The sequence below is a fragment of the Melanerpes formicivorus genome, unplaced genomic scaffold (genome assembly GCF_026170545.1).
Source record: "Melanerpes formicivorus ecotype bairdi unplaced genomic scaffold, bMelFor1.0.p_v2 SCAF_22, whole genome shotgun sequence".
Classification (NCBI taxonomy): Eukaryota; Metazoa; Chordata; class Aves; order Piciformes; family Picidae; genus Melanerpes; species Melanerpes formicivorus.
Window position 1 is genome coordinate 7,353,448 of NW_027142374.1, and position 24,718 is coordinate 7,378,165.

The 24,718-nt window shown below is 42.4% G+C and overlaps 1 protein-coding gene and 1 long non-coding RNA gene across 3 annotated transcripts in view; one reads left to right on the forward strand and one right to left on the reverse strand.

Moving 5' to 3' along the window:
* Positions 1 to 5,950: 5,950 nt before the first annotated feature.
* LOC137447985 (uncharacterized) overlaps positions 5,951 to 24,718 on the reverse strand; it is an 87,904-nt gene continuing 69,136 nt past the window's right edge. Inside the window, exon 3 of the long non-coding RNA XR_010988956.1 lies at positions 5,951 to 6,221. This is a non-coding gene — a long non-coding RNA (uncharacterized lncRNA). The remainder of the gene's footprint in view (positions 6,222 to 24,718) is intronic.
* The window catches only part of CHRDL1 (chordin like 1), a 44,194-nt gene continuing 26,062 nt past the window's right edge, over positions 6,587 to 24,718 (forward strand). The window contains exons 1-4 of one of the 2 annotated variants that reach the window (XM_068152033.1): positions 6,587 to 7,038; positions 9,889 to 10,036; positions 11,967 to 12,079; positions 16,703 to 16,796. In XM_068152033.1, the coding sequence (XP_068008134.1) occupies positions 9,940 to 10,036; positions 11,967 to 12,079; positions 16,703 to 16,796 (304 nt within the window). In that variant the 5' untranslated portion in view covers positions 6,587 to 7,038; positions 9,889 to 9,939. Of the gene's footprint in view, positions 7,039 to 9,523; positions 9,544 to 9,888; positions 10,037 to 11,966; positions 12,080 to 16,702; positions 16,797 to 24,718 lie in introns of those variants that run through there. The other variant, XM_068152035.1, reaches the window with a different exon arrangement.

A 24,718-nucleotide genomic window follows, 5' to 3' on the forward strand; every position in this document is an offset into this window, starting at 1 on the left:
TTTCTGACACAGCTCAGCTATTTTTTGCCTCCCTACAATTTTATTCATATGAAAAGATCACCACCTTCTGCTGAAGAAAAGATCAAGACTGACTCTATGAACTCAACCAGAGAGACAAATGGTCCCACAGTCGGGCCTGAGTGCACTGCTGGTGAGTACCACAGTCAGTTGGATGCTGGATCCAGAGGATCACACAGCTTTTCCTTGGTGTGCAGTCACAACCAAGAAGACTGGCATCACAGTTCAGTGCAATGTGTTGAGGTCTGCTACAAATACACAATGTTGTTGTCAATGTGGAGACAAGTCCACAGCTACAAGTCCATTTTACTACTGGACTCAGTTACATGAAGGACTTTGTGTCCTCAGCTCTTGCTGGTAGCAATGGGATTTGTGAGTGCTCAGTCCCTGGCAGGCTCTGGCTCCATGCTGGCACACATTTGACTTTGTTCTCCCTAGAGAAGGCTCATTTGGCAAGTTCAGTTTTACTAATGGGTTTCAAAAGCAATCTCACACCAGCAAGTTTCTGAGCAAAAGAATTACATAATACCCGAGGTGTTCAGTAACCTCCTTGTTATTGTCTTTGGCTCACCAAAATGAGATTAGCAGCACTAATCACAGCTTTATAAAAGTCTGTTTGAATTGCAATTGGAGCCTCCTCCAGTCTGCCTCGACTCCTCTTGTCATGCCTTGGAAGACAGGACTGACTGGGTTTATCTGGTGGATCTCAGCTGTAAAGAAGTGGCTCTTTATCATGGTGCGATGAATCTGTAAGATTTGTCAAGGCTTTCCTTCTGCAGAGCTACAGCCTCAGCAAGTGCAAATCACCATGACTCTTTTAAACTCCTGCATATTTCTACCAAGCCTGACCCCAACCAACAATTCCAATGGCAGAGAAGAACCTCTGCTGGGTTCGTGTGAACAATACCATCTTCTGCTCTTTTCTGGAATGTATGGTGCTGAAAAAATATAGAAGGTGAAGCTCCTCCAAGCACTCTGAAATAATCACTTATGAGGAATGTTTAATGCTGCTGTTCATTTGCTGGAAACAGTCACTAAGATGCTGTTGCACACTCTGTAGTACCGCACTCCAGAGTAGTAGAAGTAAAGTGGTAGAAGCAGTAACTGTGTGTTGTGCAGCTTCCAGTCCACAAAATGCTGTTCATACAAGAGTCTATGGGTGAGAATTCAGAATGAAGATTTGGACACGATATCTCAAGGAAAAAAAATGTCCCTTTCAAGTTTCTTCAAACATGTGGCATCTGCTAGGGATTTACAGCTCTATTTTCAACTATTTTATTGACGTTGTGCCTACGACACCCATCACACTTCAATATAAGATGAAATAATGCAGAAGAAATTAATTACAAGTATTAATACTAAAAAAAGGCGAAAAGCCAAATCTGTCATGGTGATATAATGTTACTCTTTCAAAAGGGAATAAATTAGAAATCAGTGGTTTCTGTCAAAGATTACAACGCACCACTGACAGCAAGATGTAACTGAATGGGAAATTCAGCTCTCTAAGAAGGTACATGGAAAGACAAGACAGGCAGGAAAACTTTGTGGGAATGTCACAAAGATCAGACCTTTCACATCTTCATTGTAGCTTGTGTAGATTCCTTGGGCTCTTTTGGAAGTTTGAGCAATAATTGTTTCTACGTATCTTGGCAATGACACCTCATTACTATTTCACTCTCAGTAAACCACTGAGCACTGGTGTTTTGACACACCATGGGAAAGCTCAGGCAGCAAAACCTTCTGTATTCCTAAAAATTGTCTCACAAAAAATGGACATTACAGGTATGAGAGAGAATTGCAGGATCACACATGCTGTAGTGGCGATAGCTATCAATTATCTGAAACTGATTTATTTAGATTAGATTACATGAGATTAGAAACAGCTGCTGATAACCACTTTAAAATCACTGCAAATTTCAGGAGGGCCTCACCTCTGCCTGCATATATATTTTTCCTATACCTATGCATTGATATTCTTGACACCTAACAAAGTGTCATTTGCTCTAGGCTGGAATGAATAACTGTGTGGTTCCTTTCTTCTTTACCTTCATGCTTGCTCCTGGCAGCTCTGGCAAGTGAATTCTCGCCTGTGTATCTGGAAGTGAAACTGAGTGACATTTGCATTCTTTGAAAGACCAATGAAAGATTTTCAGCCACTCTTCAGTCTCAGATGAATATGTCCACATCAAGGTAATGAGGAACTGGGCTTTTGTGTGTTATTTTTATTTAGCAAATTGCACTGCAATCTCAGATTTACACATCCATCTGTCTCACTGCTAAATAAGTAAATTAATTTCTAGTGCTAAAGGTCTGAAACTCCACCACAGATGAAGTCAGTGCTACAGAGTGAACAGGAGGGTGGAGAATGCTCATGACCCTCCTATGCCATAATCACAAAATCATGCACATCTGAAGCCCTTGTTGTTTAAAAGTACATGTGAAGATTGCTTGATGAACACCCAGAGCATATTCCCAGTATGATAGTTGGAGGATTGATCCAAACCACAAAAAGTAATTTAGAGATTTTTATAAAATCCTGGGGAAAAATGTTATCATCTTAAGATTTATTTTCCAAAGGCCTCCACTGAATGCAAGAATAAAGGAATTCATTAGTTTAAGAACTTCCTTTGATACTTTTTCAGAAGTGAAAATTTGACCATAGATAATATTTTTCTTGAAAACAAAGCAAATAAAAAAGAAGACAGTGAGGTAAGTGGAAGTTGTGTCATGTGTCTAACATCTCTCACAGCTCAATGTCTGTTTCAATTAAGGAAAATCCACATGGTGTATAAACAAGCTGGCATGCATGTTTTAGCTTTTTTTTTTCCCCTTTCCCCTCATGAAAACTGAGAAATAATGGCAGGATACCTACATACTGCTCAGATCCTGTGACACAGCACAAGGAAACAGACTTCTGCTGCCAGTGTCACAGTTTATTATCTGCTTAACTTCCATTACCTTTAATGAGAATTACATGGCTAAACCTCTGTGCTCTTAAAAACTTGGGGCATCCTATGAGGGTAATCTCTAGCACTCACTCTATGGGGAGCAATTCTTTCTTCTCTAGACACCAGCACACAGAATATTTGAGCAGTCAGTTCTGTGTGGTAGCATGAAGAGTAACAACCACCTATCTGATGCTTCTCTGAAGCTCTGTGCGTCGCACATGTGCAGCAGCCCTGAACTTCACAAATTACAGTAACTGAGAAGGGCACAGAGCAACGTGTTTGCTAAGTCTTATCAGTGCTATGGTCAAAGGGAAATGAGACAGACTCCCTCACACGGGGCTGTATTAGCTGTGGGACAAGACAAAGCACAGTGGACTGTGGCAAGACACAAGGAGTACAAGCTTTTAATTGCATTTACTCTTCAGGGATACTTACAGCTGGGAGAAGAGAAACAGCTTGGGCATAGGTGCAGCACCAGCAGGATGCACAGGCACTAGCAAACCCTGCAAGCTCAGCAAGGGTCACTCACCAAGACACCATCTGTGAGCATTTCATTCATGCACCATGTCCAGCATGTGTTATATTGTCCTCTGAGCTAACAACAGTTAATACTTGCTGTGGCAGCACACCATGTGAAGAGGTATGACAAGAAACAGATGCAGCCTTTGTACATAAGCAAGGAAGAAGCAGACCCTGACAACTTTAAACTGTGTCACCACTCAAAAGCCCTCAGGGACATCACAGCAACTGATGAACAGCATGTCCTGAGAAGCAAGATCAGGACTAAGAGTAAGACTAGCACACCCTTGCCCTTGGAAGTCTGGGTGTCCACCATGTTGCCCATTCAGTGAATCTTAAGCCCTCACCTGGGAGAAAGCTTCTCCCAGCCAATCCTCTACAATCTAAATCTGCCAAAGAGTGGGAAAGGGGCTCCATTTTGTATAGCTCTATGTTCAGCAAAGGTCTTACACCTGAGCCTTCAGACACCATCAACTTCTGAACATTCTAACAGATGCAGTGGAAAGTGCTGGCATCTGTAGCAACTTTCCCAAGGCACTTTTCAGATCAAAAAAGAAATTTCTTTCTGCAAAAGAATTCAGGTCACAGAGCCTATAGAAAATATTTCACCTCTCGTTACTACTACACTATTTCTGAAGAGTACTGCAATGATTACTGTGGTCTTCATCTGCACATTCTGGACTTTGTATCACCACAGAGAAGCAAATACATGTGAAGACTGCTGTCTAGAGGAGGTTTGACAGAGATGGGGAGCTGAGCTGTGTTGGGAAAGTTGTGGAGAATGTCTGCAGAGTAAAACTAAGCTCTGCTCAGGCCTAAAGCTGCACCTATCAAAATCGTATCAAAACCAAGCTTGCCCATCAGTATCTGTGGATTCCTACTCTCAAAAATTTGCAAACTCTTTTCTCATCAGAATTGCAAATTCTGTATTTGGTTTTGAGCAACTCATCTTCCCCAGGATGGTGAAAATGACACCATCCCAATGTTCATTAGCCATAAAGAGAAAACAGCTTCTAATAATGACATCCACAACAGAACAAAATCCTCACAGACTAAAGACCCACATGGATGAAGATCCAATGGTAATATGGGAATTCAGAAAATCAAAACATTCTACTGTATTTTTGAGAGCCTGTGCAATGCTCCTTTTCTGTAAAGAAATGACCTTACTAAGGACATTTTAGTATCTCATAACTCCTCTAAAATCTGATGTCATATCAGTTTAGCTCCAACACTGTAGGGAATTGATTAATCTTTGATTTAGAGGAAACATGGAGCGTCACCAGCACAACTTCAACATCCTGTAAGGACAGTGAGACAAAAGTGGAGAGCATAGCTGCACTAAATCCAAGCAGCATCCCTGATGATGCAATCTGGTTTAAATTTAGAGCTATCAAAGGATGTGCACAAACTACCACATCTTGCCAAACTGTTCCAGTAACAAACTTCTTTCCTTTCACAATATCATAGAATCATCAAATACTGATTTCATTTGACTTCATTTCCCTTCAGTGTTACACCTTTCACTTCTACATTTCCTTGTGCTGTTTGAACTCAGTTTCTGAGACAAGATCAGTGGCACTAGTGAAGTGGTACTAGGGTGAGATTTACTACCGCTCCCAGACAGGCAAAGGCAGCTCCTAGGAAAGTCCCTCCACCCTATGTCAGTGGGAAGACTCTTATTGGCTATGGGTTTAGCTGTTTGCAGCTAAACGTTCAGTTGTCAGTCTGAGCCTGCACAATCTAACTCTATAAAACATATAAAGGAACAGCATTACTATGGCCCCACAATTTAGAAGCACATGTGTACATGCTTAATTCTCCTCTCCAGGAGCATGCATATACCTCTGCAGGACCAGAGAATGCACAGCTCAGATTCTCTGCCTTCAGTTGCAAATTTACTATCCTGATTCAGAGTTACCATTGGTTTAAAACCATTTGCCTACCCTTCTTTCATACAGTTTCTTCCAAAGCTATCAGGCTGCACCAGCGGCCACCACATCCAAGACTAAGAGCTTTACTGATGCTCTTTCCTTAGGAACACGGGTTACTGCCTCTGCATAGCAAGGCAAAGTGTCTGTGACACTGAAGCAGGCATGGAACAGTGTTTTCAAAACACTTAGCTACAGAACGAAGTTTCTTTCTCTTTTCCTTTTTTTAATATTAAGAGCTATAAAGTTGCATTTTACTAATATTTAACCCTAGTCATAAAGTCACATTGCAAAACTCTTAGTAAGTCAACTATCCTTTCCTCATGCTTGTATAAGGTTTCACCATACACTGTATTTTCAGTATTTCGTCAAGCTGAGTTACAATGGAAGAAATGAAAGTTCTGCTCAATTTTCAGCCTCCTGAAAATACCTACCAAGCCTGGGAGGTGTATGACCTCCCAGCAGTGCTCCCCAAACACCCTGATCCCAAACTAGGGGAAATAGGTTGTAATTTGTTTCTCTGCATGATGTCTTTTCATACCTCACCCTTTTTCTCAGATCATTTATCAAGGGTTCACTGATCTCTTCTTATTAGTTACAGGGGCTACACGAAGACAGAAAAAGAATGTTTGACCAAGCATATAATGTCATGAGTCATGGGTTTAATTTAGTTCCACCAGAATCTCAATGTGACCTTGAAACCTTCTAAGACAATAAATCAGACCGAAGTGTATCAGAAGAGGGTGTCTGACAAATCCCGCTGGAGACGCTAACTTCGCCGGGTCCGCTCCAGAGGGCACCGCGCCTGTGGAAAGACCATTAAAGAGCTGTCTCGATGTAGAGTACTCTCCCCAGGAAAACCGCCCGTGGGGCTGGGTTACCGGGGAGAGAGCCGTGCTCTGCTTGAGCAAGCTCCTGTCCGCCGGGCGCTGATCCTACCGCCCGCAGGTGGTTCCCGCACGGTGGGAGGGGAGACGTCAGGGCAGGCACCGAGCCCCCCGCCCCGGGAGAGCTTCTCTCCCCTGGCCCCCCATCGCGGCGCAAACTCCACCCCGGGCCGTGTCAGTCACGCTGCCGTGCCGGGCGGCGGGAGCGGGGCGCGGGAGAGGAGGGGGCCGGGGCGGTAGGCGGACCGCGGGCTGCTCCACTGCTCCTCCCGCCGCTCCAGTGCCGGCGGGGCTGCGGGGCAGGACCCGCTGCCGAGCATCCTCCGGCCGCGGGGCCTCGCTGCGCTCCCCGCTGGGGCAGGAGTGGCAGGTGTCCCAGGCCGGACAGCCCGGGACCTTCCAGAGCGCCCGCCCCGCAGTGTCCCCGGAGCTGGGGCTTAGCGGATCCTCCCGTCCATCGGGAAGCTGCTGGTGGCGGCTACCGGAGGACCCGTCGGTTTCCTTCTTGCCCTCTTACCACCACCACTACAGGAGAGAAGGGAAGACCTAAAAGACCGTGCGAGCGGCGGGAGGAGATTATGGCAACGTGAGCGGGGAACAGAGTCATCTAGTCGGAGCGCCCCCGTACCCCGGCGCAGCGGAACGAGCGGAGCCGCGCGGCTCCCGCAGCCGAAGCCGCTGTCGGCGGCGACTCGGGCCCGCAGCTAAGGAGAACGGCCTCCAGCCCTGTCCCAGGTTTGTGAGCTCTTCTTTCGTAGGCAAGACCCGAGGAAGACGCAGTCTAGCTGCCGGAGGCGCTGCCCTGGGGGCCGGGGTCCCGGCACAGGCAGCCCCACGGTGGTACCGCGCCGCCTCCCGTGCGGTCAGCCCGGCTTGTCTCGCCCTGCCATGGCGGGGACCGGTATCCTGCCGTCCACCGCCAGCACCTAGGTCGGGAAAGCCCGGCGGCTCGGACTGGGACTCCGCCGACGGCACCCCGCCACCTCAGCTTCCCTCCCGACTCCGGGAGGGGCTACGGGGCGCTCCTCGGGCTCGGCGCCCGGGGGCCGGCTGCGCTGCTAAAGCGGTGGAGCCAGGAGCCTCTGGCCACGGCTTGCTTGGAGACTCGCTTGCTTCAAAATTACCCCCCGACGGTAAGGGCTCGCAGCGTGGCCTGCGGGAATAACGGCTCAGGGAGAGCGGCTGGAGGTGCGTGTTCCCGCTCTGTGCGGCGCAGGGACAGCCCACCCGGGCCTGCCGGTCCTGGCCGTGTGTCAGCCAGCGGCGGATGGTGACACCGCTCAGGGCACAGCGTCGTCCGGCAAAGTCTCCCTTGCTGTTTGAGGGTGGGTTTTTTTGCATTCATGGGAAAACGTGGTGAGGCTGGGCGTTGCCACTTGTTCCTGATGTGCCTGATTTCAGGGAGCGGTTGGTGTTAGGAGTGGAGCGCTTTCATTGTTTCTGCTTAAGCAGAAGACACACCAATAATTAACAGGTTAATCCTAACTGATATTATTTAAATTCAGGAATATTTTTAGGACGTTGCCCTTTGGGGAAATGAAGGGAGTGTGCTAATAGAAGTATGCGTTTATATTTGGAGTAACAACAATACAGAAATTAAAGAGAATTAAGAAAGACATCAAAAGTCTCTATCCGTTCCTGTTATTAACTCCTCCATTTCACATAATCGTGCGGCATTTCTGAGCCTAAGCAGTACAGGTTTTAAAGTGTGCTTCCTTTTGAAGGCCTGACGTGTGAAGTGGATGATGTCTGAGCCTTTCAGTCTTGAGTTTTAGCCAGTGTAAAGGACAGGTAAAGTGCTGCACAAAGGATAACTGTGCTCCATTTAGAAATATTGTTTGCTTAAGCAACCCCCAAGAAGGCCAAAATATTTAAACATTCACATTTTTCCTAGTCTCAGGGATGTGCTACTGTTGTTCTCAAAGTGTGGGACTAAAAATGATGAGGTTTTAATTCTAAACAAGTGTTTAAAAGGTTGTTTGGCTTAAAAGTGTCCTGTGTGATTTGAACATGTTGAAAGGAAAAAATGACTTAAACTTTTCTTCTGAAATCGGAATATTATTCTCGGCTTCCAAAATACATGGAAGGTTGTATTTTGTTACTGCACAGGGAGTGTGCTTTTAAAATAGTGGGGGTTTTGGAATGTTTTCAGATGCAACTTGTATTATTTTGAATGAGCTTACAGAATATAGACAGAACAGTTGTACAGCTTTGATTAATTAAGGAAGATGTCCACTTCAGTTGTGGTTTCAGAGAGCAGGGAACCCTTAAACAATAGCGGCAATAAAAACATTGATAAAATCAGATCACCGACCCTTTGTTACAATACCCTGGATCAACAGTCTTAATAGGAAGATTTTCTTGTTAAGTGCTTGTTAACTTACTCTTTGGTTAAATTCTCTAAGTCATCCACCACTTTATTCTGATGGTAGGTATGCAAATATTCTTTCTGCTTTGGTTATCTGTGAGTTGAAGCACGCATCTATTATTTCCATGAAATCTGAAGAGATCAAAGTAGTTTACAGAGCAGATTGTTTATTTTTCCAATAGTGAATCTCTTTTTGTTTTTTTCACTTTGTAAAGCTAATTGTGAGTCAACATCAAGGCTCTTGAAATCAGCCCAAATACTTCCAAAACTGTAATTATGGACAAGTGTGCTCTAGGGAGATAACACTTTTGCAATGAATTCTGGTAAACAGTAGGGCATTAACATACCTCTTAATTTAGAATCCTAGGTTGGCTATCAAAATTAAATTCTTCTTTAAGTATTTCCTCCCTTGCATTTTGCATTATAAAACAAGTCACTTTATAAAGGCCAGGACAAGATAGACAGAATGGCACATGCAGCAGGTCTGATACCATCTCTGTACCACACAGAGAATAAACTCAGATTTGCTCCATGTGTGGAATTTTAACATTCTAGATCCACAAGAGCAAAGATGACATGCCATTCCCCTATTCTACATTCAGACATCAAGGCAACAGAAGGGTTAACTCTAGAAAAATTAATTATCCACAATCCCAGAACAATGGTAGCTGGGTGAGGGGAGGAGGGGTGAACTGAGTAATGGTGGAAGCCTGTTGGATGCAGTGAGGAAAATTCCCAGTGACTGCAGTGTGGCCAACACTGAACCATGAGCGTGGATCTCTACAGCACAGGGCCACCAAGACACCAGGTCTACCCCAGCTTAATTTTGTGATGATGCAAAGACATTACAACTGGCACCTCTGCTTCCTAAGGTACATCCAAAAGAGCCACTCTGCAGGAACATCTCCCAAACTAGTTTCTTGTGAAAGAGAACAATTTGGATTGCTTGCTTGCCAGATTGCTCTGCTTTGGAGTAAAATAAGGACTTTATTAGAAGTAATAAAGTTTTCAGCTTTCATGAGTGGGAATGTGGTCCCTTTTCCAAAAATGAAATGATCTGAAGCCAAAGCTGTTTCCATGAAGTGAAGATCCATGATAGACACATTTTTTTTGGATCTGCAGTTTAGGATTTCTGTGTGCTGGATGAAATCATGTCAGAGAAGATAAGTATCTTATAAGACTTTAGTTTAATTAATTTAATCTTTTCTTCCCAACAGTTCACCATTCTCTACTCCGGAGGCTCTTAACTTTTCCCTTTGTCGATAAAGATGAGAAAGAAGTGGATATTGGAAGATTTTAATTTTATCTTTTTCGGTGTGCTCTGTCTCCTTTTCATAGATGGAGGTAAACTAGAACAAGTAAAACGTAAGTAGCCTTCAAGCAAAGCTGTCACAATCACCCACTTCTGACATTTTACTTCTGTTTGACAGAGGTGGTTCAGAAAAGGTCTTCCAACAAGAATGTACTAAACTGTGGATCTGAGTTCAAAACCTGACATTCTTCCTCCTCCTGATCTGCCATTTAGTAGAATCAGGGCACACCCATGTTTGGGGCACATTTTCCTAAAGCTGTACAGGTTCCATCGTATCATAAAGAACATAACAGATCAGTTGGAGAATCTGTTTTATTTCACATATCCTGAATCAAGAGTGCTTAATTCCATTTCAGTGACCTCTGTAAACATCTGAGGGATTATCTGGATTTTGTCCCATGTGTAAGACTATTGTGCTGAAGTTTTCAGTTAGTGTAAAGCTCGTCCAAGACTCGTCTGTTGTGTTCCAAAAACAACCTCATATGAACTGGATTAGATACATCCTTGGAGAAAATTAAGAGTGTAAGCACTGTCAAAAGCTTGATGAGAAGAACTAAAAAGAATACAAACAAAACAAAGGGGATGTTTCTACAAAGTCTGTCATCCGTGGGAGACGTTAACACATTTCAGAAAGCATGGCAAGGAGGAATAACTGCAAAAACAGTCTAGGAGTTATTGGTGTAGTTCACTGCTACAGCCTTGCTTCTAGCTGTCTGGAATACTTTCTCCACCTGCACAGGCTGGATTTTGGCTGCCTTCTTACAAAAGATATCATTTGCCCTTGAGAAGTAGTTAAAATCTTCAGAATCAGCAGCTTCTGCTTCTGAGGAAGTAGATTAAAATAAAATAGAGTCCCAAAGAAGGCCATCTTCTCTGTCAAACGTACAAGAAAACAGTATGCAGGCATCCCTGCTCAGGGAAAGCAGTGTGAGAAGTTACCAAACTCCACTTCAGCCATCTGCTTTTTTATTTCCTGCAATTCATTTGTCATGCTGTTGTGTGAAGTGAAAGCAGATCACTTCACAGTTGCTACTAATAATCCCTCCCTCTTGCTACCTGCTTTTAGCCCAGTAAATCTGAGGAATGTCCCTTGCTTAGATTATCACTTGGAAGACTGGTATTTTGATTCAGGTTTGATACCCTGAATTGACATCTATACCAAGGGTAATGAATTATTCTCAATCTGGACATCATTAACATAACAGGAAGATACTATCTCATAGAAATAAATTAGAAACGCCCTTTATTGGAGAGAGTTGAGTTTTCAGCATGAAACTGCAACATGACAGACAGGGCAGCAATGCCTGACAGCTAGATGGCTATCTGCAAAATTGCACCTGTAAGATTCAAAGTGCTTAATAAGCAGAAAGATCTTAAAATATTTTCAGTGCTGATGCATCTGTAGGTCAGCACAAATTGTTCTGAAATACTGTGACAAACTTTTTTATTAGGTTGTTAAAATGTGGAGATATTGATATATAGATCGTGAAGTGTAAATGCTGTGCACTTAGCTTCCTTCTGTGGTGCCCTTCTTCAAAATCTCTCTGCTGTACAACCTGTCCCAAGCTATTTGCTTTGGGTTTTACAGTGAAAATGTTTTATTTCCTATAGACCTGCCTGAGCAATCAAGCACTTTAATGTTGTTACCTAACAGGATCTTAGCCTGTGGTTTAGCAAGTGAAAGGATAAACTCAGTCTGTATGAAAGACATTTTGTCAGTTAGTGCAGGAGATACAATTTGGAAAAGATAGGAAGCCATGTTATGTGTTTTGGTTTGAGAGGTTACAAACAACAGCACATGAAATTATGGATACTTCTGCTGCTTGATTATCCAGGGAAAGAAAAAGCAGCAATTATTTACAACATTTTATGTACTGTTTACAAATGTGGTGTACAAAAACCACTGCACACCTGAAGCCATTTTTTTAAGGATTGAATGGGGCCATTCATTCATAGCACTCTCAATTCTTTACTGTTTTACAGATTCAGATACATACTGTGTGTTTCAAGATAAGAAGTATCGTGTAGGAGAAAGATGGCATCCTTATCTAGAACCTTATGGCCTTGTGTACTGTGTTAACTGTCTCTGCTCAGAGGTAGGACTGCTGATTTACCGATCCTACAGTTACTTCTACTTGCTTGACTGACTAGAATCCTTCTGATGTACAATTCAGCAAAGCCCAGACCTATATTCAGTAGTGGATCCTGCAGGAAATAGAGGCAGGTGATTCTAGCAAAGGGAAAACATGAACAGAGAAGGACAATATTAGCAAAAAGTACTTGAATGGTAGACAAAACAGCTTCTCAACTAGCCCAGAAGCTTTGACAGTACTGAGCATTACATCTTGAATAATTGGACCTCACTAACTAAATCTTTGTGGCTCCACCAATATGGAGGATTTATGCTGAACCTGAACTTGGTAGTGTTTTGATGTATGTACAGTGCCCACACCTTCAGAGGCATTTCTAGTCAAAGCATCTGCTGCCCTGTAGTGCCGAAAAAACAGGCTTGGATATGCCATTTGGAAGCATCTATGAAAGAAGAATGAGAGAGTGAAAAAAGAGAAAATAGTATGGGGAGCACAAAGAATTGGGTAGGATGTGAAAGGACAGGTCCTTGGCTACCAACAATTGATGCCTGATACAAAGACACAGCAGTCACAGGTCCCGTATGTCATATACAGCTGAGGGGGGCAGGAAAATTAGGGCAGGATATATCCCTTGGAGTACTTTAAAATGGCTAAACAATATGGGATCTTAATCACTAACACATGAGGCACTCCAGATGCTGAGTTTTGTCTGCTGTGTTTAATGCAGAATAAAGTTTTCTTGGCCATTTTCCCCCATGTAAGTGTAAAATATCAGGCCTTTGTGCAGCATTTGCTCTGAGGGATCTGCTACTACAATTTAGTGCAGAGATGCACAAACAGTAGTCCCACAAGCTTGGCTTGATCTCAGATGTGTGCAGCAGAATGCATTTATAAGAGAAAAAGCAGTGTAGAAGAAATGGAAAAGCCCCTGATTATAGCAGAAAGGAGTTTCCACTCACATTTTCTGATCTATATGCAGAGCTGAGAACTCCTTCAGAGTCTGTGTGTGGTAAAACATTCACTACGTTGCTGGAAGGCTGTCTTGGGTGGGGATGAAATTCACTGCAAACCCTGGAGATCTGGATACAAATCATTGCTCAATGATTTTTAGGAATACGTTAGTCTGTAGGGATGGGAAAGTGCATAGAATGCTCTTCTAAAGAACAGCACTGCTGTGATCCAGGCATCCCCACTCACTGTAAGTCTCCAACAAATTAGTATATTTGACTTCTTTCCTTCACACATGGGCATGGAAGACTGGAGTGACAGTTCAGGGAAACAAGGTTAGTAAAGAAGGAAAGTGCTTGTGTTAATTACCAGTTCATGCATCTTGAATGTGGTTCTGCACTCCTCCACTTCGTTGTTTGTTCTGGTTTGTCTTTGTTGTATTGTGAGGGTGCAAAATGTACCTTGGGGTTAATTCAGTAGTGATGATGCTGAGGGATTTCTGGGATGTGATTCTTGTTGCCTGGAAGGAGGACTCCATGTAACAACTGCAGCATCCAGCTGTTCATTTGAGCTTTATTTTGGCCATAAGAAATGCCCCTCAGAACACTGACATACAGTAAAAGTTCCAGATCATCAAGAAACTCTCAATAGATAAAGTATTAGAATACATGCCTTGATGTGCACAAGCACAGGTCTTAAACCAAATGTCACAGTGTAAAAAGTGAAAGTTAAGTGTGCTACAGACAGCAAATAAGAGAGACCTAAGTGCAACCTGCCTATGATTCCCTGGCATTAAATTAGTAAGCAATGGATACGGACAGTCTGAAGGAGCAACTGAGACCCTCATACTACAAAGAAAAGCAAAAGATTCCCTGGGGTCTCCATCACCAGTGTGACCAGAATTTCTCTGCTGGCCTCAGACATCATGATCCATGTGATCTCTGCACAAAACAAAGCGTATGAGCCAGGCAACAGGCAGAGTTCTCTGCTCCATCTCTAAACACAACTTGAGATTAGAGAAAAACAAACAAACCAATCCCTTGCCGGTTTTGTGTGCATATAGTAATGTATTTTTGTAAGTTATAATTTACATACTTAAACTGGAATACAACTAAACATAATTCAGTGTTCTCACCCTGTTCCCCCTTGCTTTTACAACTCCACCTCCCCACTAATACACAGTAGAGACTGTTTACTATCAAGTAAACTGGAGCACTCACAATTTGCCAGATCATTATTTTATTCTCTAAATAGCAGCTTTTTGCTTGTGTTCATAGTCAGTCTGCAGACTTCAGGGACTGGAATGAATGCTCTTCACACTCAGCACTGCTAACGCAGCTGGGAAGAGTCTGATTCAGAAGTGCTCACTTCTGACTCACAGAGGCCTACAGGAGCTGAAGACCTGTTCTTGGGAATTAAGCAGGGCTTGATCTCCCAAATATCACTGTGAGTTGGAGCATAAGATCAGTCTTACCAGGTACAAGATCAGTTCTAAGTTATAATAATTCTGTCTTGCTACAAACTGGAGTAGTGCCAGCAGCACCGAGGGGGGAAGTAGGCCTGCGGAATTCATATCATAGAATTGTAGAATGACTTGAGTGGGAAGGGACTTTAAAGATCACCTAGTTCAAACCTGCCTGTTGTGGACAGACACCTCCTACTAGACCAGGTCTCTCAAAGCCTCATCCAGGCTGGTCTTAAACACTTCCAGGGATGAAGCACCCACAGCTTCTCTGGGTAACCTGTTCCACTGTCTCATTACCCTCATAAATAAAGAACTTCTTTCTAATGTCCAGTCTAAATCTCATCTGCTCAAGTTTAAAACTGTTGCTCCTTGTCCTAGCACCACAGAATTGTCAGGGTTGAAAGGGACCTCAAGGATCATCTAGTTCCAACCCCCCTGCCATGGGCAGGGACACTTTGCACTAGATCAGGTTGCCCAGAGCCACATCCAGCCTGGCTTAAAAAACATCCAGGGATGGGGCTTTGTCCACCTCCCTGGGCAACCTGTTCCAGTGTCTCAACACTCCCATGGTGAAGAACTTCTTCCTAACATCCAATCTGAATCTACCCATTTCTAGGTTTTTCTCCATTCCCCCTGGTCCTATCACTACCCAACACCCTAGGAAGTCCCTCCCCAGCTTTCTTGTCGGCCCCCTTCAGATACTAGAAGATCTTCTTGGAGCCTTCTCTTCTCCAAACTGAACAACCCTAACTCTCTCAGCCTGTCATCATAGGAGAGGTGCTCCAGCCCTCTGCTCATTCTCATGCCCCTTCTCTGGACGTGTACCAGCATGTCCATGTCTTTCTTGTAATAGGGGCTCCAGAACTGGACACAGGATTCCAGGTGGGATCTCATGAGAGCAGTGTCGAGGGGGAGATGTCTCTCCCCAGATTTCCTGTAGGCCCACTTCAGCTGATTATGCACAGAAAGTAAACATCCACCTCAGGAGATTTTACAGGACTAGTAATGAAAAAGAGAGTGATGCCATGGAAGTGGTCAGGTTAGCAACGTGGAGCCAGGCCAGCCTTTCTCCTATGGTAGTGCTTTGCAGGCTCTCAGATCATTGTTTACTGGGCAAGGAGTTGTGCAGATCAGTAATAGTTCCTATTCTGAAAAGGGTCTATAGCCTAAAATTTGCTCCTCCCTTATAAAATCAGTATATTTCATTTCAACCATCATTGGAAACAGATGGTAATATCATTTTTGGTGTCTCTTTCCAAAGCAGATGCACAGATGTAGTTTGTGGGTAGTAATGATCTAACAGCGATCCCAGCCTGTGATCTGCAGATAGATAATTAGGAGTCAATGGGCTATTTTGAAGGAGATAGCTAGAAACGCCTATACATATGCTAGCTAAGGAAGTCTGCACCTCCACTGGAAACATTTCAGTGCTCCAGAAGGCATATGAAAACAAAGTGGGCTTATTCCTGACACCACCTAAAGCTACTGTCATAGCATAGTATCAGTGTTCATGCTGAAAGATCTTTCTTGCCATAAACATGAAGAACTCAGAACTAAATTAGGAGGATGAATTATAGATGGGAAATGGGAATTTTAAATGGATAGTCTTTTCTGGTTACAGACACTGGAGAATGAAAATTCCTTGTGTTTTAATTATAAATCAAACTTAGATGTGGTCAAATAGCATGTTATGTTAATGACATGAATAATGAACAGTATTCCCAAGACTTGCTTGTATTTCTTAGAAAAATGGCTGCTTACCAACTGCCAGATTTTGTCTACTGGGGAACCCATAAAATGCAAACAAAAGGCTCTCCACAGTTTTCAGGAGCAATTACAGATGCTATTGTCTGTTGTGGTCTTGAACTAACCCTCAGTAGGGGATATCTCAGAGACCTACCATTCGTTATTCGTGTCATAGCTTTGGAAATGCAATTCTTAAGCATAATATGCTCAAAAGAAAAACACAAATGAAGATTGTTACAGTCCATTCTTAGGCGCTTCCTCTGATTGAAGGTTTGTATGGATTTCTGCTGCACTCTGATCTCCAGCATAAATTCAGAGGAAGTGAAAGTAGTCTGGTCTTACCCTGGTGTGAGTAACATGAGGATGTTGTAAAAAGGCATGTTTTTAAAATACCCAGATGCAGAATAAAGAATGTGGAAACTGGTAAGACAGCCCATCTCATTGAAGTATTGTATTGTGTTCCCCTGCAGAATGGAAATGTACTGTGCAGCAGGATAAGATGCCCAAGTCTACACTGTCCTTCCCCTGTGCATGTACCACAGCTCTGCTGCCCACGATGCCCAGGTAATTCCTATTACACAGTCCTTTCTGAAATAGTTATTTAATGTGCAGAGTAACAGCAACATTAAACACATGTGCTGGAAAAATTCTGTGAAGTAAATGTCCTTGTATATCCATTTAGGTTTGTCCTACAGTAAGCTACAGTATTTCCTATGGTGATTTCTAAAAGGAAATCAGAAGTATAACTTTGGGAAGGGATTGGATAAGCTACCAAATCCAGTCCCCTATAATCCAGGCAGCAAGTAGCACAAGTTTCATTGATGCAGTGTATGGACTGTCTGCTTCCCACTTCTTCCCTTATCTTTAAACTCGCATCACAATAAACTCCCATCTTCCTATGTTTCCACTTCAGTGTTTTCTGTAGGAGCAGGCTAAAATACATGGTTATTTGCAATGGTTCTCTGTTAACAAGCAATTCAGAACTGCAGTGGCAAATGTACAGTTGTATAGTATCACTGTACAAGCAGCCTGGTAACATTTGCCTTTTACATCTCAAACCCAGGCATAGCTTCATAATTAGTGCAGACTGTTGTAAATCATAGAAGCAGTCCTGTAGGAGTTTATGACTATATAAATCCAATTGGATACTGTATAGTAAATTCTTCCAGACTGTACATTTATTATATGCTCATTATTAAGAGCCACTGTATGAAAGAGACTAAGCAGGATCTTTCACAAGGCTGTTACAACATTCCCGACATGGCCTAATGGCTGGTAGATTTGACTGGAGCTTTACCCTAAATGTCCGTCTTAGTGGCACCCCTCATTTCCACTTATAAAAGAGCATTCATGCAGCATCATAGAAAGGGGTTTTATTTCACTTTCTCCAGAGAGTTTCATTGTCTGAGGAAAACATCTGGTCTCTGACCAAGACCTGTGAGCAGGAGGCAGTATGCAGTGGTGGAAGGACACGAGTGCGCAAGTCAGTTTGCGATTAAATTGGGGTTGGAGTGAGTTCATTGCACTTACTGGAGGATAAATGGCACCCACCCATCAACTTTTGGTAGAATTCATCTGTCCTTCTGATAATTATATACATCTGTCTGTCAGATATGTATAGCCATATCCAGTCTAAGTATTTAGAATCATTTTTCAATCTGTGATGAGGAAGAAGCATTTCAAGTGGGTAACTCATCTGATGCCATGATGCCACTTTTCTTGTGTCCTGGGATGGAACTTTAGATCTAGCTTTAGATCTAGCACTTTGCCAGCTAGTTGATGGTAGAGTTTTATCTGTGATGGTCTTAATATATAGGAAAGGCAGTTCGTAAGGTAGTGTACTTTATTTGACCAGCTAATACTGTTAGATTAAGTAGTAAGTTGCTGGGAACACAAAGCCCTTTTGTGTTTTCAGATCAAAAGAAGGACTGTTGTGCCAGTGTGCCCAAAATCTGGTCTGTTTTTCCAGCTAATCTAAACTTCAGTTGGCAAGGGATTCATCTAGATACCCTTTATAGCTGTTGAAAACATGCTGTCCCCAGAGGGTGATTCATCCTGTTACCCAGAATGAGAAGAATTTTTCCCTGGAGGTGCCTGTCTCTCTCCACAGATTATTAAAGAAGCACAGGCAGATAGCTTACATTAGGTGCTTTCTTCTTTTTCTTCTTTGACATCTTAAGTCACAGAAATCCCCCTCTTGGTATGTAATTGGCATTTGGGATCAGGAGTTTTTTGTTGTCCCTTTTTTTTAGTATCTCTGTACAGTATTTAGTATAGAAACAGAAAGGCTTCTAGACTGACTGGTTTTGCTTCTAGATTTGGCAGTGAACTGTTGGGATTTTTTCTGTTCCTGTGGCTGTAAATGTTGTGATACCTAAAAAAGATTTTCAAAGACTCTGCAATAATCTAGTAAGGAAGAGTAAGGGCCCCTGTCAACTCTCAAATCTTTCCTATTTATTCACAGTCTCCAACTATAATTTTGTACTGTGTGTTTAAACTGATACATCTAGAAAAATGAGCCTTTCCTGAGTTCTCCTAACTGCTCCTAGAGTCTATCTGCTGCATATGGTAGTCCAATAAATTGCTAGCTGGGAAGCATCTTGTTAAAATGAGAGTCTGATGAAGGTTGGTTTTTTCCCCTAATTGGATCTGTAATTCAGATAGATCTGTACCAGTGTCAGGCGAAAAAGGATAAGGACTCTCCTGTGATTTCAGGGGTTGTTAGCATTCTGCTTCCTGCAGTGATTCTGCGTATCTTGGTTCATGCCTGATATGCATAGGAATCTCAAGCATTCTTGCACATCTTATGCCAGCTTTCCATTCCCTTGTCTTGACATAGAATGTCTTTTGTGCAGCATCCCATGATATGCAGGTTTCCCTGGTTATTTTCTAATGGAACATGCCAGAGCTCTGGCCATTAGCCATCCATTTGAGCTACTCTCATAATTAATCGTTATATTCTGTTACATGTGCGGCCCCTCAGCTTCTCGAGCTGCATTTCAGAAGGGAGCAGTGTCAGTCACAGTGACTTGGGGCTCTTCCTCCTGCCTTTGTGCAGGCCTTGTATAGTCTAATTGCCCAAATAACAGTCTCCTTATTTAATAAAGCAGAGGTAATGCCAGGAGGCAGCACAACTTGCATTGGAAACTGAACTTCATAACTATCTAAGTGGAGGAGCTGTTGAAGGGATTCTTTTGAGAGAAGTTGGCATCACTCTCCCCTTGGAATTAATGTCTCCTTGGATCCATAGTGACACTGGACTTGCTGACACAAAGAGATGCAGTGTTTGTATCCTGTCTCCCTGGCACCAGCTACCATGAATCTTAAAAAGTTGTCAGACACAGGTTATGAAGCATCTTCTGCTTTTCACCAGTGGTTCAATCCTACCAGCTTCTACCACATTCACTGATAAATTTTTGGGCTTTTAAACTCTTATTCTTTCTAGACCTTGTGCCTTATACAGCACTAGACGTTCCTTCCTTTTGCAGCTCTGGAAAGTATTCTGCTCTCTGAATTAGATTCTTATCATCACAGATATGTAACTAAAAATACTAGGTTCATATTCATTGGGACTTTGGATACACATTAGTGAGACCCAAAAGGGTATCACGTGTTTCTGAGCTTGAACTCCTTCCTTCCAACTGAGGATGCTGCAGCTATTGTTAGAGGAGAGGTGATTCAGAGAGTCAGGGAGAGAATTCACCCTCACTCTTAGAGCTGGATCAGCTCTTGAAATAGAGTGGGCTTCACACTTTCTTCCTCCTGTCATGAAAATACACTTCATGTAAAAGTTCTTCGAAAATGTAGCTGCAGCTGTCTTTTATAGCACTACTATGGACAGTGCCTTTTCAGTGGAACATTTATTGCAGATTGGATCATTTCTACATGGAATGATTGTGAATCAAAGCATTCAGAGTCTAGTTAAAGATCTAAGATTTTTGAGTCCACTCTGGAATATGTAAATCAAGATGGGGGAAGCTATATCAGAAGGAAAAACGCACAGTTGCAGGATTTAGAAAGGGTTTCCATATTCCACTTGTTGGTTTGATTTCTCAGCCGATAAGACTACACACTGATAAACAAATCAGCCCATCTGGCTCGAGTATTTTTTAAGCTTGCTGCCTTTACTAAACACACTGGCTTCCAAGAATGTTCATGATTAGTAACACATTTAAGTTTAAGCTCCTTTGGTACTATGATTTTTTTGGATCATATTGAAACCACTTTTCTGCTGCACTCTTTGTTGATCTTTGGGTATTGAAATGATAGCAAAAAGCCCAGGTTGTACCTATATAGGTAGCTGGACTAAATACAAAAATGGACCAGATCAGGTATCTCACCATAGTGGTCTGAGAACATCATCTAAAAATAACTAAGGCTATGTCTGCATAGTGGATTGCAGCATGACTTAGGGGTCCCTGTATCTTTGAACTAGCTGGTTGAGATCCTGGAAGCAGCCTAGTTAGGACAGTGCAGAACTCACTGCACTACATGACTTGCTTAAAGGAGAAGGAGCAGGAAAAATGCACCTTCAGTGCATTTCCAGTAACTTTAGTACCTTCCAGTAACAGAGTTAGTCCAGGTAACACACTGTACTCTTAGACTCTGCCTTGTGAGGTGTTAAGTATGCACACCACCTGACATGACACACATCCTACATGTAAATGCAGAAGCACGTGTCTAATACAATGCATCTTGCACTGATTTACAACCAACATTTTCCACCTGGGCAGTTGGAATGCTCTGGTGGAATGATTTTCCACTGCAGAATGCACATACAATAAACCATTTGCTGAAGAGGTGTTGGGTTCTACCCAGCTGACACACCAGAGCTCCCAGGCTCTCAGTTCTAGTTGTCTCACCTTTCCATTCAGAAAAACCTAATCTATCTCACAAATATTTGTGGGATGGAGGAAGGCATATTGTGCCAAACTCTTCCATTCTTTATACATTTCTTCTTGCTACCACCTATGCTTCTTGTACCACCAAGTGAGAAACTCACAGCCCAGATCTCACAGAAGTTACAAGGAGTTTTAGTTGCCTTAAATAGCTGGAGGCCTGAGTAGGAAAGAGCCAAAAACATACCAGCATGGTAATATTAAGAGATGTTCAGGTGGTCTCCTACTGAGCAGATGCTCCTTTCCATGCTATTAGTAAAACAACAGTTATCTCCCATATAAAATTCTGATGATTGATGCTGCATCTTGAAATTGAAGTCAGAAACAGTTGTGAATTCCATGCTGAAAACAGACCATTATAGCAATGCTCAAGATTAATAGTTTTTATGAGCAACCTTGCAAAGGGCACATACCATCTTTCTAAAAGAGGGGCCTGCAGCAATATGCATGGTTCAAACAGCTAATATTTCATGAGAATTTGGAGATGGATCCACACCTCACATATGACTTGCAAGACTTCAGGACTCTCCACTGTCCACAAGATCAGGTCTCTGCCCTACCATGAAAAATCTTCAAGGTTCTCAACCCTGACAGGTTGCAAACACAGAAATCCTGTATGTTAATCTGTCCCTCTCTTGCCTAAGTCCCAGACAACAGAATTTCTCCATGAATTGTGATGCCAAAACACCCACTTTCCATCTTACTCCATAAACAGATTTGAGACTGTTGGTCATACAGCAGTGTAAACAATCTCTGAGTTTGAGATTTCCTTTCTTTATATAATAGTGAAAGGATTAAGGCCACAGAAAAATTCTCATGAGAAGAATTATATGCAGATAGTATTTCTTTCTTTCATGATTCTTACTAAAATTTGAATGTGACAGCAGCGAATACTACAGCTACTGAAAATTGATACATGCTGTATTTTCAGACAATACAAAAAAAAGGGTATCTTACAGAGGTGTCTCCTAAAGAGAATAAAATCTATGTATTCTGTAATTGATGTATGGTCTAAGTTCATAACCACCTTAGTAATGAGTCCTACAAGGTACATCTTCTTGATAGAAAGGAATAGACAGCTAGCACTTAAATAATAGTCCCTTGATAGAAACAAGATATTTGAGCTATAGGCATATCTCAGATTTTAGAACAAACCTGGCCACATTCTCAGCATCCTGTCCAATTTGTCACATCTGACATAAGCCTCAATTCATGGAAGACATTCTGCATACTCAGCTCCTCTTCATTATTCACCTCTAGTCTACCTTCCCTTGTTACTTTACTAGCATCTGAATTTCTTGAGAGCTTTGATCCAAGCTGTTGCACTGCCTTCAGGCCCAGCAGCTGTTTCTTCACGGCCTACCTCCACACTAGAGTTCCGTATTTCCAGTCCACATTTGGCTCCTGCAGAGGTACCACAGAATTACAGAACTGTGCTTTTTTACGGTTCCTTCACACACGCAAACAAAGTGGACATTCCTAGCTGGAATATGAAAGACTCACAGCATGTTACACAGCACCAGAGATTATCGAGGTGCTCTGGTTTTTATATAGTCCCAATACTGGGTAGCTGTCAAATAGTTCAAATAAGTTATTTATTTGGAAGTAAGTTTGATTTGGAAATACAGTTATATAGGCATTCTTGGGAGATGGCTAATTTTTTCCTGTTGACATGCTCTTAGATAATTCAGTTTATTTTGTGATCTGCCTTTGTTACTAGCTTCATAAGGAATGTCTGCTATCACAGCCAGACTGAGTTTATCACTTGTTTCCATTTCTGCTTTTTTGAGCATAAAAATTCAAACAATATATCTGTATAACATCATCCAAAATGCACTGAAAAAATATGTATCTTCCCCCATGGATGACAGTATTAGAACTTCCATTCTTTGGACTGACATGATAGGATAGACTGCTCAGATTTTTTCCAAGATAACTTCCAAGAGCTTCAAAGGTGCTTCAGAGGGGATTTGGAATGCACCAAAGATTCACTATGTTTCCTTGGCTGGGAGAGTGAGTGGTTGATTCATACAATAGTTCAGCTTTAGAGCAGGATTAAAAGTGAAGCAACCTAGAAAGTGTTTTATGACTCCTTCAGAGTGTTGCTGGGCAGGTTTTTTATGCCACTATAAAGGAAAACACAGGAAATTAAGGTGCAGAAAATATAGTAAAATAATGTGAAGAGCTCAACTTCAGCCCTAAAAAGCTAAAAAACAACCAACAGCATTTTGAATGTTTAAACTGAAACTACATCTTTGCTTTGAATCTGTATGAAAGTTCATATTCTCAAGATAAGGTGCTACTAGTTCCTTCAAGCAATGAATTTCATACACTTTCTACTGCCTGCCATATTAAAGACTAGCTGTTGTGATTAACTCTGAATTACATTGGAGGTTTTGGAGCTTAACTTCGTCCTTGAAGTTATTTCAATGTGAAGCATTTTGTGGCTTAATATCTTTGACACCTGCACCTCTGAGAGGCCCATATGGATTTTGTTTAGAGGTTGTGGTTGGAGTTTTTGGACAGTGCACAAATTTTCAATCCAAATTTATTGGCATCCTCAGCTACTGCTTTAAAAACAACATCATTGCACTTCACACATCATCTGTGTTTCTATTAATCAGAGATTTACAGTAAGTTCAACTGTGATGTGTGACTGAGGGAAGAGGCTAAATGCAGATGGACTGAAGGTTGATCTACAGTCTACTGCAGTCAGTCAAAAGATTTCTATTCACTTTGATAGTTTTTGGGCTCAGCCTTCGATGAAAACAGATGCAGTTATTGACTGTGATATAGTCCCCTCTCCAGAAATGCTAAGCAGTATGGTAGAAATACGAGACAGAAGATGAAAGAGAAAACTGCCTTTATGCTGTACCACACCGAGTAGGTGTTTGGGCCAGGCTCCAAATCTATTTAGTTCAATGGACTTCAGATCAGACCTTGAGGTGACACATTCATGTAGCGTGGAAACAAAAGTAGAGGGAAGAAATTAAGCAAACCAATTTTTAAGAGGAAAAAAATCCATGTGCTTTCTTACATAGAGCTTTAATCCCCCAAGGAGTTCCAGCCACAAAGGTTATGTAAAATAATACTAGGTGACCCCTAGAAGATAATCTTGCACCAAAACAGTGCAGTAGGTTTTAGCTATCTGAGGTTCCTGTATTCACTTGAGATAGTGAATCAGCCTTTAGCTCCGATGATGAAGGGTTTACTCTTCTTCACGTGCTAGTGGTAAAAACATTCATCCTTTCATCAGCTGATGGGTTTGACCTGCAACAGCCACTGCGGTAGCACTTTGTCCCACCATCACCATATGCTGATGGCACTAATGGCTCAATTTAGTTGTCCAGCCCTGAATCTGTGCTGGGAGCAAGTCAGGAATATGTGGTAACTAAGTCAATGGCTCCGACAGGTTTCCTGCCTTTCTGAGGCAAATGTGTGCAAGAGGCTTCCACAAACACTGAGGGAAGTTTGTCAGATTTATGGAAAAAACAAAGCATGCATTACCCCACATCATCATGACACTTGTGTTCCACCATCTCCCTTGCTATCTATAACAGAAAGATGTCCTGCCTTCTCTGCTTTCTT